Genomic DNA, 14,233 nt, shown 5'->3' with positions numbered 1-14,233 from the left:
ATGACTAGAAGTTTGACTGAATGCCAGTCAGAAAAATAGTCGCTGGAAACTATCACATGGTAAATGCGTCCCCCAATCCTCCCCATGTGTGTTTTTCATCTCCGGCAATTTCTTGAAACTTGTAGATACGATTTATCATTACGTTACCAGACAAATTTGGAAACATACAAATAATACGTACTACTGAAACTTGGAATGTTTTATTTCAAAATGTTTATTTTGCCACTCTTTTGAACAGCAGCTAGCTGCATGACGTCCTGCGGAGGAGTAACCGTGTCGTACCCATTCGGCATGGGACCATCCACCAGCTGCTACTTGCCGGGGTTCGACCTCACCTGCGACAGAAGCCATCACCCCCCGCAGCTGCTGCTCGGCAACACTGATTTCCAAGTAGTCAATATCTCCCTTGACAACTCCACAATACGTGTCACCCGAACGTACCCCCTTATAAGCGCTGGGTCCGACATAGGGTCCATCCCTTATCACTTCGGAGGAGATCTGTTGGGCGGTTCCCAATTCTTTTTCGCCGGAGAAGCGCCTTACTCGCTTTCCACTAGGAACGAGCTCGTGGTCACGGGGTGCAATGCACAGGCGACGCTTCTCGGTCATCGCAACCCGGCCATCATCAGCGGCTGCGCCTCCTTCTGCTACGACAACGACACCGGCAGTAGCAACGGCCTTGGTGGAGGCAAGTACTGCCACGGCATGGGCTGCTGCCAGGCACCTATCTCTGAGTCCTTGGACGGAATGCCCAAGGAGTTAATCTTCAAATGGTTCGACAACACCAAACTCAAGGACATACTTCCGTTGCCCGGGTACACCTTCATCGCTGAGCAGGGTTGGTTTGAGCAGCAGGGCCATCTGATCATGAAGATGGGCCTGGAAGAAATGTACGAAACTCCCGTAAAGGTTCCCATTCTTCTCGGGTGGGAGGTCTTGCATAATGGCTCGTCAACCAATGCCAAGTCACGTCGGGATTGCCCCGGGGAGGTAGCCCGCGACCTCTGCAAGAGCGAGCACAGCCAGTGCAAACTTGGGAACAGAGGCCATACCTGTAAGTGCAACGACGGCTATCACGGCAACCCCTACATCACCGACGGATGCAAAGGTACTTCCTTGGATTGGATGCACGCCATTAATTTGTCTTTATTGTTCCCCTCTGCCAATATATTTGAAAACAATACTAAATTGCATTTATTTATCTTACTTCTTCTGTCTAGGTGGCCTCGCCAAATACTTTCGAGGTGAGCATGCTTGCTACAACTTTAATTTGGGACAACTTTTCCTACCTACACAAATACGGTCTATATTCTGGTTTTCTGATTATTACTCGCCTTTGCTTGTTCTCATATTGATGTGCTAGCTGCCAATATTTTTGTTCACCCAATCATATCGTTTGTTAGTAAAGGCATATCTAAGGTACCACCTCTCATAGCACTTAAAAAAAACAAATGTGCTGATTTTTTTTGGTAGCTTTGAACCTTTATTTTAGCTTTGAGCCTTTACATAAACGCACCTAAATAGATCATACTGGCCCATTGGATTTACAAAATTATATCTAAACCGGCTGCAATCCTTAGATCTTCATAATTGTATAAACATATAATAACCCTTAAGAGTTACATAACTGCACCGCATCCACGATAGGTATATACACCTGCATCTAAATAGACCGTTAAATTAACATACTCACACGTAAACAGGTCAGATTCGTTAAATCCTCATACTTGTACATAAATATGTCATCAAAGTTAGATCGAAATAACTATTATAACGAGCACTAAATATGCTAGAACTTCATAAATATATATGTGAAACGGTAATTGCCTTTGGCTCCTAGGTGCATATGCACCCATTGTCGAAATACACATTTCAAAAAGTTGAAAAATTCGGAACAAAAATCCCGCGTGTATATCCGGACATTTTATGTGCGTGCACAAGGTTTTAGTGAAAAACGACATTTTTTGTGGCTTGTGTAAAAAAGACAATTTCTGATGCTTCATTCTAACTATTCACGAGGCATTTCTTTATCTTTTTTACACAAGCCACAAAAAACGTCTTTTTTCACTGAAACCTTGTGAACGCACATAAATTGTCCGGATGTACACGTGGAATTTTTGTTCCGGATTTTTCAACTTTTTGAAATGTGTATTTCGACAATGGGTGCTTATGCACCTAGGAGCCAAAACGCCGCTCTCTGTGTGAAAAGCTTATACCGATAAATTCGATATAAAAACCACAATCAACAGATCACAGATCACAGTGGCACATCAACATATGTCGCACAACAAAATTTTATTACACATGTTAGTTAGTATTATAAGTTTAATGGTAAAGAACAAGTGCATGTTACGTCTCATTCAAACATGTTAGTTCTGACCACTTACACAAGCGCTAATCTAATACAATGGAGAGATACATGAGTGGATACATATATATTCTTCTTACCATGTAACTAAAACCAGAATCTAGGGTTGTTTACACACCATGTTTATCCTCTTTACCAAATTAATGTTATATCGCCATTACCAAATTAATGTTATATTTATAATTTAATTAATAATAATCATGATATTTACATAAACATACATAAGTTTTACATAGTTATACCTAAATAAATCACATATGTTAGACCTTCATAATTAATTAATTATACTAAACATATCATAACTATTAGATTTACATAACCACACCAAAGTAGATCATATCCACCCATGGGTCTGCATAATTGTATCTATATTCATGATTCTGTTAGATCTTTATAATTGTATCTAAGTAGATCATAAGTGTTATATCTAAATAACCATTCCAAAATGACTACATACACCGGATCTTCATAACAATGTATCTTAACAAGTTATAAGTGGTAGATCTTCATAAAGAAAACACAATCGATAGATCATCACAGTTGTACATCAACATATCTCATACAAAAAAAGACAGACCCCTTAAATATTAGTTTAACTATAAAGGACAAGTACATAGTATCGTCTCGCTTAAAAATATTAATAATTTGACCACATACACCAATACTAATCTAAAGCAATAACAGATACATGAGCGGATATTGAAAATTTATACTCAACTAAAATCTTCTTCTTATCATGACACTAGAAGCACAATACAGATATTTGTTGAGGTACAACCTTTATCCACGTCATCAAAATTACTTCGACCGTTGTATTTCTTGTTTAATAGATCAGATCCATCAATTTTTCATAAACATACCTAAAGAAATCATACTCACTAGATTTATCTAATTGTAAAAAAAACTACTATTAGATCTTCACAATATACAAACTAGATCACACCGTTAGATTTACATAACCACAACAAAACATATCGTATCCACTAGATCTAACTGTGTATAAATAGATCCTACCCATTAGATTTACATAATCGCACCTAAACAGATCACATTCGTTAGATCTTCATAATTGTACCTAAATAGATCATGATAATTAGATCTTCAAGATCATTCTAAAAAGATTTCATACTTTAGATCTTCATAACTATACCTAAACAAATTATAACTAGCATATCCTTATATAAAAAGAGAAAACTGATAGATCGTCACAATTACACATCAATAGATCTTGCACAATTTTTTTGAAACTTCTTGCACAATAATTTTTAGCACATGTATTAATTAAAGATCTAATGGTAAGCAAGAACTATTACATGTTACCTCTCACTTAAACATGTTAGTTATGACTACATACACCAATGCTAATCTAACACGTTAGATAAATAGGCAAGCATACATACAAATGTTATTGTGAATTAAAGTATATTTTTATCATGTTACAAAATATAACTGATAGATCTTCATATCTCAAAGAACACAACTAATATATCATCGCTGTCATAGTTAAATAGATTTTACACATAGAAAATCGGTAATCTTGGTAATTAATAGTTTAACTATAAACGAAAAGTACAAGTTACATTACTCTAAAAGAAGTACATGTCACTTCACATTTAAGCATGTTAGTCCTTACCACATCGACCAATGCTAATCTAATGCAACATATAGTGAAACCCGACAGAAAAGTCATGGTCAATTAAAATGTTATTCTTATCATCTTATGCTCCATATACAATTGGTACGGCTGGCAACATAGAAAGAAAAGGTTTGGATGATCATAAGAAATTATGGAGGAATGATTATGAACCAACATAAGCATCCAAAGAGAAGTACATGAATAATCATAAATCACTAGAACCGAAGGCTCAACGGCATGATAGTCGTTTATTTATTTATTTTTCTTAAAAGATAGTTACAATTGTATATGCAAGCAAGAAATATGAGAGGAGGTTGGATATGAACTAATTGGATTACTCTATACCCATGCATAAACTGACAAAGAGGCATAGGGATGCGTACATATACGAGAGCATGCAACAATCAATCTAGGGGGCACAGGGAATGTATCTGGTGCACCAATTCTTGAGGTGCTACTAGTGCACCAGATGTCGTAGCACATTTTAACATATTGGCAAAAAACTGGGGAAAATCTCTAGAACATTGACACAACATCAATGTATGTTGTCACAAAATTTTGTATCCAAATTTGAAACGCTGTCCGAGATACAAAAATGACCAACTTGACAAGGTGATAACGAGCCAAATCCTTGTGTTTGTACTATTCAGTGTTGAGTTAATATTTTTCTTTTTCGAGCTATGTTTGAAAAAAGAATGAAAACTTGTGATGACATACACTGTTAGCACCAGTGCACCAAATATTCTACTAGGGGCATGTGGGTTGTGGATAGTTTGCTTGGTCTATCTACAACTCAACGCCTAACTAGATAAACATAATATGGAAGAAAACTTTACATTAGATTTATTTTAAATTAGTATTTTACAATTATTTTGTGTTATGTATTGACACCATAATCATATGTTAACATACATAATAAAGGTCAATGTTACAAAATTTTGATTCCTAAAATATCGTCTATTATGTGATGAAAGGATGGATAGGTGTAACAAATCTATTGCATCAGATACAAATAAAAAAATTGATAGGCTAAACACAAAATGCCCTCACATTTGCAAGGGACACCTTGCTAGTTCATATGAAAGTAAATGCTTCTTATGGTTAGATGAAAACCGCATCACCAGGTTGTCACGAAATATATTTTCATAATATGTCAAAATTTCTGCATAACAGTTATATGTTAAAAGTGGATGGCCATCAATTAGACAAATGACACATACATAATTTCCTAAGAAAATGCAAAAACATTGAGCCATAAATTTGGTTGACCAAATTAACCACAAACATTAATTTGTACATGATATAATCCCAACTTTATTACGACCCAGACCCATCTATCAATCAATCCAGTTATCATTTTGGATAGTTACATGGTTTTTAACAAACTTTGATCACACTTCAATAAAAATTAATGATCCAACTTCAATCATCTTTGTGATGTCATCAGTATCGCTGGAGTATGACTTCTGGAAACTTTGATAGGATTGACGTGAAGTGACAATGATTTAAATTGGGAAGTTACTTAATGTACGATGAAATCCACATCTGATTTTTGTACGGTCAGACAATTGATCATGAGGATGCTTTATCGAGTTGCAACCAATGCTCCCTACCATGCGTCATAATAAATGTTTCTTAGGTTATCGTATGTTAAGCATCACTCAATAAATTTCTTACATAAGGTGAGGTCAGTGGTGACATGCCAATCGAATACCAAAATCACCTTAGGTAGTTGTGACACAAAAATATGCATCATCAACAATGTGGGTCTTTTTTTTGTATTGGCTGAATATTAGGTTGCCAAACTCCTCAACTAGCCACTCTTTCTGCTGGTGGGAAATACCTCCAGATAAGAAATTCAAGCTAATATTTGTCATCACTATTAGTGTCTTCATTAGCATTGTTTTACTTGCTCTATTCCGACTTTTCCACTTAGCCGACACTACCTTAGTAAAGGAAAATATGCCCATTTCCCGTCGAATGGGAAAGTACCATGATCATCATATATACGAGACAAATGTGAAAAGGTATGAAAAATAGTAGAAGAAATACGAAGTTGGATTTATGCATTTTTCTTTCATGATGCTCATCATACCATGATGTAGTATCTCCTCATCAATGAGCATGTAATAAGTTTGGAAGCTCAAAGTCCCATAGGATTACTTATCATCTATGTATATGCTGTTTTGCATTCTCTCTTTAGAAGCATGTATGCATGCCCTTGCTTGTCGTAAGTCCCCTGTAGTTTCATACTACCCCCACGATCAGCAAGAATGCATGGGATATATTAAATGAAACTACTTGTTGTTCCCATTTTTACAAACTAGTGAAAATCTTCTGCTGCAACAAGCAACATGTCTCCTGTATGGGAACAGGGTTGTGTGACAAGCAAAATAGATACCATGAGAAACAAACTACTGCAGTGCCTAGCAAAATATCTACTATGGCAAACAAACTATCTTTGTGGCTAGGAAAGTCTTGGCCATTACATTCGCGCGGGCGAATATAAAATTTGATGTCCATAAACCTTACAATATGGTCCATTTGCTAGACGTCGTTCCTAATTGGGCTACATATGATACACTAGGAGTATTCAGAGATAAAATGAATAATAGAAAGCATCAAATGATAATCTTGATTTGCACAAGTATTGTACCTCGCTCAACAACAAAAAGCTCACCTTGTTCCAACTATAAGGTTCATAATTCTTATCCAAAATCCAAGTTTTCTAACTTTGAAAAAAATGTAGTACATCTACAATACTAAATTAGTATTAAGAATAGTGAACTTAAAATTACCATTCGAAATCTCGGCGGAAACTCATAGCTTCAAGACCTGGGCACATCACATCCTTCTTTGAAATTCACAACCTGCAATTCACAATTTGTAGGTATGCATTTTTTCATCCCGCATAGTGTTTCTAATGTGGTGATTTGAGATAATTTCTCATGGAATTTTTTATAGGCACTATACAGATAGTTAGATAGGCACTAGAGAGAGAGAGATGATTGATCAAGAGAGGTTTGCATGGTCAATGCATAGGACATGTTGGACTTTGCCCATGAGAGTGTGTGTAGAGAGAGAGAGAGAGAGAGAGAGAGAGAGAGAGAGAGAGAGAGAGAGAGAGAGAGAGAGAGACGATGGATCGGGAGAGGTTTGCATGCTCAATGCATAGGACATATTGGACTTGGCCCACGAGGAGAAGCAAATGAGCTATCGGAGGTACAGAGAGAGCGCGTGGAGAGAGAGAGAGACAGACAGAGAGAGAGAGAGAGAGAGAGAGAGAGAGAGAGAGAGAGAGAGAGAGAGAGAGAGAGAGAGAGAGAGAGAGAGAGAGGAAGCCACATTGCATATAGATCGAGAAGAAATTAGGAAATCCTATTCCTGCATACAACTCTTACGTAAATCTTAGGTAATGTAGAGTGGGAAATAACTGCCTACAACAGAACTTGGAAGTAACCGGCTCAAACTAAACTAGTATGTTAGAATTTTTGTAGAACTTTGCATGTAAGAATAGCATTGCTCGTAGAAATTTGCAGGGCTTTGCTACACCTACATAATTTTGAGTGAACCTTATGTACTAAGCAACGTGGGGGCTTAGGATTGGAGTTGGAGGGAGGGAGGTGCCCACCAGATGAAATTCAGGGGAGGGGGGCTTTATATTAATGGGAAGGTTGCCTAGCACATCCATAGGGGCCCTTAATTAGGTGTAGGATTTTCAATTTTTGTATATGCAATGATGAGTTTAACTACCACTGTTAAGTTTACAACATTTTAATGCGAAGTTGCGCTCCAACGCTTCCTCTTTGGTCTCCATGAAATTTTCTAGCATGACATAAAATGGGGCAGATGTTGTGATACTTAACATAACCTTGCAAATATGATGAAGTACCTTTTTAGATTAATTTAGGCATGTGTTTTACAATGTATGTGCATACACTTGCAAACAAAATGGGTCATAATAAATTTGTACTATTTCAGGTATAAGCATTTTTATTGGAGTAGCAAGTGGGGCTGGCCTCATTCTTTTGGTTCTCATTATATACTTCATCTCCTACAAATATAAGCAACGGAGATCGCAAATGTTGAAACAAAAGTTTTTCGAGCAAAATCGTGGGCAATTATTGCAACAATTGGTATCCCAAAGAGCCGACATTGCGGAAAAAATGATCATAACCCTGGAAGAGCTAGAGAAGGCAACAAATAATTTTGATAAAGCTCGTGAGCTTGGTGGTGGTGGGCATGGAACAATATACAAAGGAATTTTATCAGACCTCCACGTCGTAGCCATCAAGAAACCCAAGATATTGGTTCAGAAGGAGATTGATGAATTTATTAATGAGGTTGCCATCCTATCACAAATCAACCATAGGAATGTAGTAAAACTCTATGGTTGTTGCCTTGAAACAGAAGTCCCAATGTTGGTCTATGAGTTTATATCCAATGGTACTCTTTACGAGCATCTTCATGTTGAAGGACCAACTTCTTTGACATGGGACAAAAGGTTACAGATAGCAATTGAAACAGCCAAATCCCTAGCCTATCTTCACTCAACGGCTTTAATACCTATCATCCACAGAGATATCAAGTCTGCTAATATACTTTTGGATGATACTCTAACAGCTAAGGTAGCAGACTTTGGATCGTCAAGGTACATTCCATTAGACAAATCAGGTTTAACAACAATGGTGCAAGGTACATTAGGATATTTGGATCCTATGTATTTCTACACGGGGCGCCTCACAGAGAAAAGTGATGTTTACAGCTTTGGTGTTATGCTCATAGAACTGATGACTAGAAAGAAGCCATTTTCCTATACTGATTCTCAAGGCGATGGCCTTGTAGCACATTTTGCTACCTTGTTTGTTGAAGGTAGTTTGTTCCAGATATTAGATCCCCAAGTTATGAATGAGGGTGGAAACAAAATTGAAGACATTGCTGAAATTGCAGTCGCTTGTATAGAATTAAGAGGGGAGGAACGTCCAACCATGAGACAAGTGGAATTGAGGCTGGAAGGAGTTCTGTCACATGTGGAGCATGTTGAAGCACTAATGGAAGAATTTGATGTGAATGGTACTATGATAAAGTCTCCAGTAACTAGAGATGGAATAAGTGACCAAGAAGGCCTTAGTAGCCAATATAGTATGGAAGAAGATTGCACATTGTCCAAAAGTTATCCACGGTAGTTATGCTTACACCTGAGCTCGACCCCGTTCATTTCCGATAATTTATGTGCATTTAGTTACATCACTGATGCTATGAGAGCAGTGGCTCATTCATAAGGATTTTTGTTGTCTAGCGTGCCCACCCTGGTTCAATCCTAGGATTGAAAGTTAATGGTTGTATTTTCACACAATTGCATGTTCGTGCGACTCTAGGTTATTTTAGCTTTCTGTTGTTTTGATTTTCATACTCATTGTAAAATCACAGTCAAGTTTGAGTACTCATTGTATTTGTGTACCTAGAGAAAAAGTTGTGCTCTCGATTTGTCGCAATGGTGTGTAACATCCCAAATTTTTCAATTTTGGATGTTAATAGATCATTTATATGAATCTCACATTTTCATGTATTATCCGATTGTTCAAAATATCCAAATCATTATTCAACTCAAGGAAAATTATGGGGGAGGATATGACATAACTTCTCCCATGTCAAATATAGGTGATAGTCTTTAGAATATCATTTGGAGTTCATAGGACTAATGTTGGGCATGATGGAAACTTTAAATGACTTAAGAAAATTATTATAATGATCATATTACTTCCTATTGCATAAAAGGAGCCTACAAAATTGACTTAGAACTCATATTATTTTTTCTTGTAAGCCATACTAGTAATACTATTTTTATGAATTTTCTGGTTTTGGTATTTTATTTAACCAAAAACGTTTCACATTTAGTAGAATTATTAATAGCCAAATATTCATATTCATTTGAGTTGCGCATCTCTAAGGACAAGCACCCAAGCCTTCCCTCTCATGTTCTCTTTTCGCCCAGGCCCACTTAACTTGCCAAAGAGGTACATTACAAATGTAGGGAATCTATTTTACACCTTTTCGATTAGTAAGAGTGTCAAAACCAACGTGGATTAGAAGGAATTGGTTGATGAAACTAGTAGGGAATCACTAAACTGCGTAGATAGTTTGATGGTTTCTTTGATCGCAGGAACTTTAAGTGCAATGGTGCAGTAAGTGTCCATTCCTTAATTGGGCTAAGGACAAGCCAATTGTATTGCTAATAGACATGAAATCGCTCTCAACAACACACGCGAACTTCACCAAGTTATTTTCATCCACTTCCATTGAGCTAATGTTCATTGCCTTGATAATTGTTGTGTGATGGAACCTATAATGATGTGCTATTCTTACTTGAACCAAAAAAATACTTTGCTTATGCCCTCTTTGAAAAGAATCTGTCAGTACAAGAGATAACATCAATCCATGGGATTAAACTTTGAGGTTCCAATAGCTATCATGCAACAATTCATAAACTTAAGGTTTGGTAATTTCTATCACTCCAACCACTCATCACAAATAAACTAATCACACAATGGTCTCCTCTAGGTCCTTGTCGTGAAGTGATATGTAATCAAAGTCCACTCCACACATAACCACTAGGCAATTACAAAATAAAATAATATCAAAATATTGAACTTTACTCAACTTCACATGATTACAAGCGACAAAGTTCATTGCATGTCCTCAAGAGCATAACAGACTACTCAAGACATCATATGGATCATAACCAGTTGAGATGCACATATTAACAATCTAAATATATGAATCTTTCAAAGATAAAACTTCTAAGCATCAACTACAAGTAGTATTCAACACCGAAAACTAATCTCAACAAAGGTCCAACATAAATAGTTCATAGACCAGAGAATAGCGGGTGGAGATTTGCTACATGTGAGTTGCGTTGGGATTTTCCCCGGAGAGGAAGGGTGGAGTAATGTAGTAGCGGATAGTATTTTCCTTGGTAGAGAATCAAGGTTTACCGAACGAACAGGAGTATCACGCAAACAACCTTCGACAGTACCTACACGCACAAAAGCAAATACTTGCACCCAACACGGGCAAGAGGGTTGTCAATCCCCTTGTACTCGTTAATTGCAAGGATCAAATCTCATAGTAGATGATAGATAAATTGCAAAGTAAAATAAAATTAAATAAATCGCAACATGGTATTGTTGGTTTTAGTAATATGATTAAAAATTTAAAATAGACTCGAGGGCTACTAAAGGCATCTCTCTCATAAAAATAGCATACGGTGGGTAAACAAAAGACAGTTGGGCAATTGATGGGAAAGTGCATAGTTATGACATGATTTGGTACATCTCCGTCGTATCTATAATTTTTTATCGTTTCAAGCCAATATTGTACAAGTTCCATATACTTTTGGCAACATTTTATATTATTGCTGGGACTAATATATTGATCCAGTGCCCACTGCCAGTTCCTGTTTTTTTTCATGTTTTTTGTTTCAGAGAAAATCCAAACCAAACGAAGTCCGAATGCGATAAAATTTTACGAAGATTTATTTTTGGAATATATGTGAATACTGGGATAAAATTCAATGTAGGACTATGCTCGAGGTGGCCACAAGTCAACAGGGCATGGCCAGGGGGTGGCCACCCCATGTTGCCTTGTGACTCCCTCGTAAGGAGGTTGCAACCCTTCTTTCACTGCAAGATAGATAGTTTTCGGATACAAATCCACTGAAAATTTCAGCCCAACTGGTGTTACAGATATCTAGTATAAAAAACAATGAAGTCCGAAAATAGACGCGAAAAGAAGAGAAACACACACACACAGAGATAGATAGATAGATAGATAGATAGATAGATAGATAGATAGAGAGAGAGAGAGATCAAATCTCGGAGGGGCTCTCGGGAGCCGTGGAGGCCATGCACCAGAGGGGAAACCCTTCTCCCATCTATGGGGGGCAAGGAAGAAGGAGAAGGAGGGGGCTCTCTCCCCCCTCTCTTGGTGTACTACAAAAAAATACACTTCCGTGATGATACGTGTTTGTCACAGTAGGTCACGTTTTCTTTCATGCATGTACATCCATGACGATCTTATGATAGAATCAAGATAGTCATACCTATGCTGTCGTAGAAGTGTTCCATGACATTACCAAAGTTATCATCAGGGAAGTGTCCACTTCTATGACGATAAATCGCGCGTCATAGAAGTGCTTTTGTCAAGGGTGACCGACACGTGGCATCCACCGTAACGGGACGCCGTTAAGCTATCAGGTCCGGTTTTGGATCCGATAACCCACTAACAGCCATGACCAATGCCGATTTTCCACGTGTAAAATTCTCATTGGCTGACGGAACCACGTGTCACCTCTGCGTTGGCACAGGTCTCACTCATCCAATGGGCCAGATGCGCCTATGATATGTTGACACGTGGACCGACCCAAAAGTGGCCCATAAAGATTAAATGGCCTGGCCCAACTAAAGGCCCACAAGATTTTGTAGACCATAATGGGCTAGCCCAGCTAAAGGCCCACAAGATTTTGCGGACCATAATGGGCCAGCCCAGCTAAAGGCCCACAAGATTTTGCGGATCATAATGGGCCAGCCCAGCTAAATGCCCAAGAGATTTCACCAACCATAATGGGCCAGCCCAGCTCAAGGCCCACATTTTGAGGACACTAGTGGGCCGACCCATTAATAGGCTACCATGTTTTGGGCCAAATGCCGGTCCATAATTGATCCGGTCCATTAAGAGCCTGCCACGTTTCGGGCCTAATAAAGGCCCATATGAGATCCGGCCCATTAAAAGCCTACCATGTTCTGGGCCAAATTATGGCCCAGATCAGATCCAGCCCATTAAGAGGCTTTGGCCTAAATTATGGCCCATATCAGATTCGGCCCGTCAACTGCACACTATGATTTTGGGCCCACTTGCTAAAGGCCCACTTAGTAATTCGGCCTGATATTAGTTTCGGCCTGTTAAAGGCCAGTCTAACATTTCGGCCCTATATTTATTTCGGCCTGTTAAAACCCACAACAGAGGAAGACATACGAATCTTACCCCCGTCGAGTCCAGTCTCCAGGGGCGCAAATACCAGGTACCGATTTCCAGAGGTACCGATCAGCAAGGTACCCATTCCAAAGGCACCGATCCTTTGAAATCATGCTTTGCTATTAAAGGGAATTCCTCCTAACGTCGGAAACTCTATTTATTTTTCATCGGTCTTCCTCGTTCGTTCCCTTGATCGGTCACTCCTCGTCGACCTTGTTCTTAATGGTATTGCTAGATTTTTCAAAACCTTGAATAAGACCAACATTATGAACTACTACTCGCTGAAGTACTTCGCTTTCAAGTAGACGGACTTGATTTGATCACGTGAGGGATCAAAGGGAAAAGGCTATTTCACTCCAAAAAGGAGGCCTATTTGGCCGATTTAGGAGACCAGCCGTATGATCCTGCACAGTCAGGCTCCAAGTCCTTGTTAGACACCTTTTTTAATAGCAAACAAGGGCTCTACCTAATGCATTCAGAACCAAACATTTGCATTCCGTTCCGGGCAAGGAATAGAACTGCTTTGCTATTAAATGGAAGTCCTCCCAAGGGTCGGACACTCTTTCTTTATTTACCGAACTAGCAACAAGGAGCTTTTCCGAGCAGATTTCCCTGTTCAGTAAAGGGCAGGAAACAGTGGGTTTTCTCGAGCGACCGATCCTATCTGTGGTCGAATAGCTTGATTTCCTCAAATTCAGGAAGCCGAAAAAAGCAAAACCGAAGGAGAGACTTGTTTTACGAGCAATAACGAGGGAGGCCTCTTCGAGACCCTACCTATCGAAGCCTTTTTTTAATAGGGGAAATATTAGGTACCACAAGGCGTCTTTTACTAAACGAATCCGCCTGAAAACGCGTTCCATAAAAAACTAAGTAGGACCCTATTGAAAGTGCAAGGAACTTGAGCCGATAAAAAAGAAAGGCACTTTTCCTTTCCTATCTTTTCGCGTGAACGCGGAGTAGTCAGGTAACGAACTAGAAACCGGCTAACATTACTTTTCCTTTTCCGCTTCGGAGTGGCAAACCGGCAGACCTTACTTTCTGAAAAAGACAGAAGTACGGAAACTGATCCTATTTCAGATCTAGAATTGCATTCAAACTTAGGCCATTTTGAATTGACATAGCTTCACATGTGAACTCTCAGCGCATACCACAATTGCTTCGACAAACATTCGATAGACTAGCTTTCGAAGTGCCAC

At 38.5% G+C, this 14,233-nt stretch overlaps 1 protein-coding gene across 1 annotated transcript; it reads left to right on the top strand.

The window, feature by feature from the left end:
- The first annotated feature begins 249 nt into the window (after positions 1-249).
- On the top strand, positions 250-9,190 carry LOC123138740 (wall-associated receptor kinase 5-like). The gene is made up of 3 exons (XM_044558641.1): positions 250-1,108; positions 1,221-1,244; positions 7,986-9,190. The coding sequence occupies exons 1-3, from the start codon at positions 250-252 to the stop codon at positions 9,188-9,190; spliced, it is 2,088 nt and encodes a 695-aa protein (XP_044414576.1).
- Positions 9,191-14,233: the final 5,043 nt, after the last annotated feature.

This window comes from Triticum aestivum, chromosome 6B, assembly GCF_018294505.1.
Source record: "Triticum aestivum cultivar Chinese Spring chromosome 6B, IWGSC CS RefSeq v2.1, whole genome shotgun sequence".
In the NCBI taxonomy this organism is placed as follows: Eukaryota; Viridiplantae; Streptophyta; class Magnoliopsida; order Poales; family Poaceae; genus Triticum; species Triticum aestivum.
This window is presented reverse-complemented; position numbering and strand designations above follow the sequence as displayed.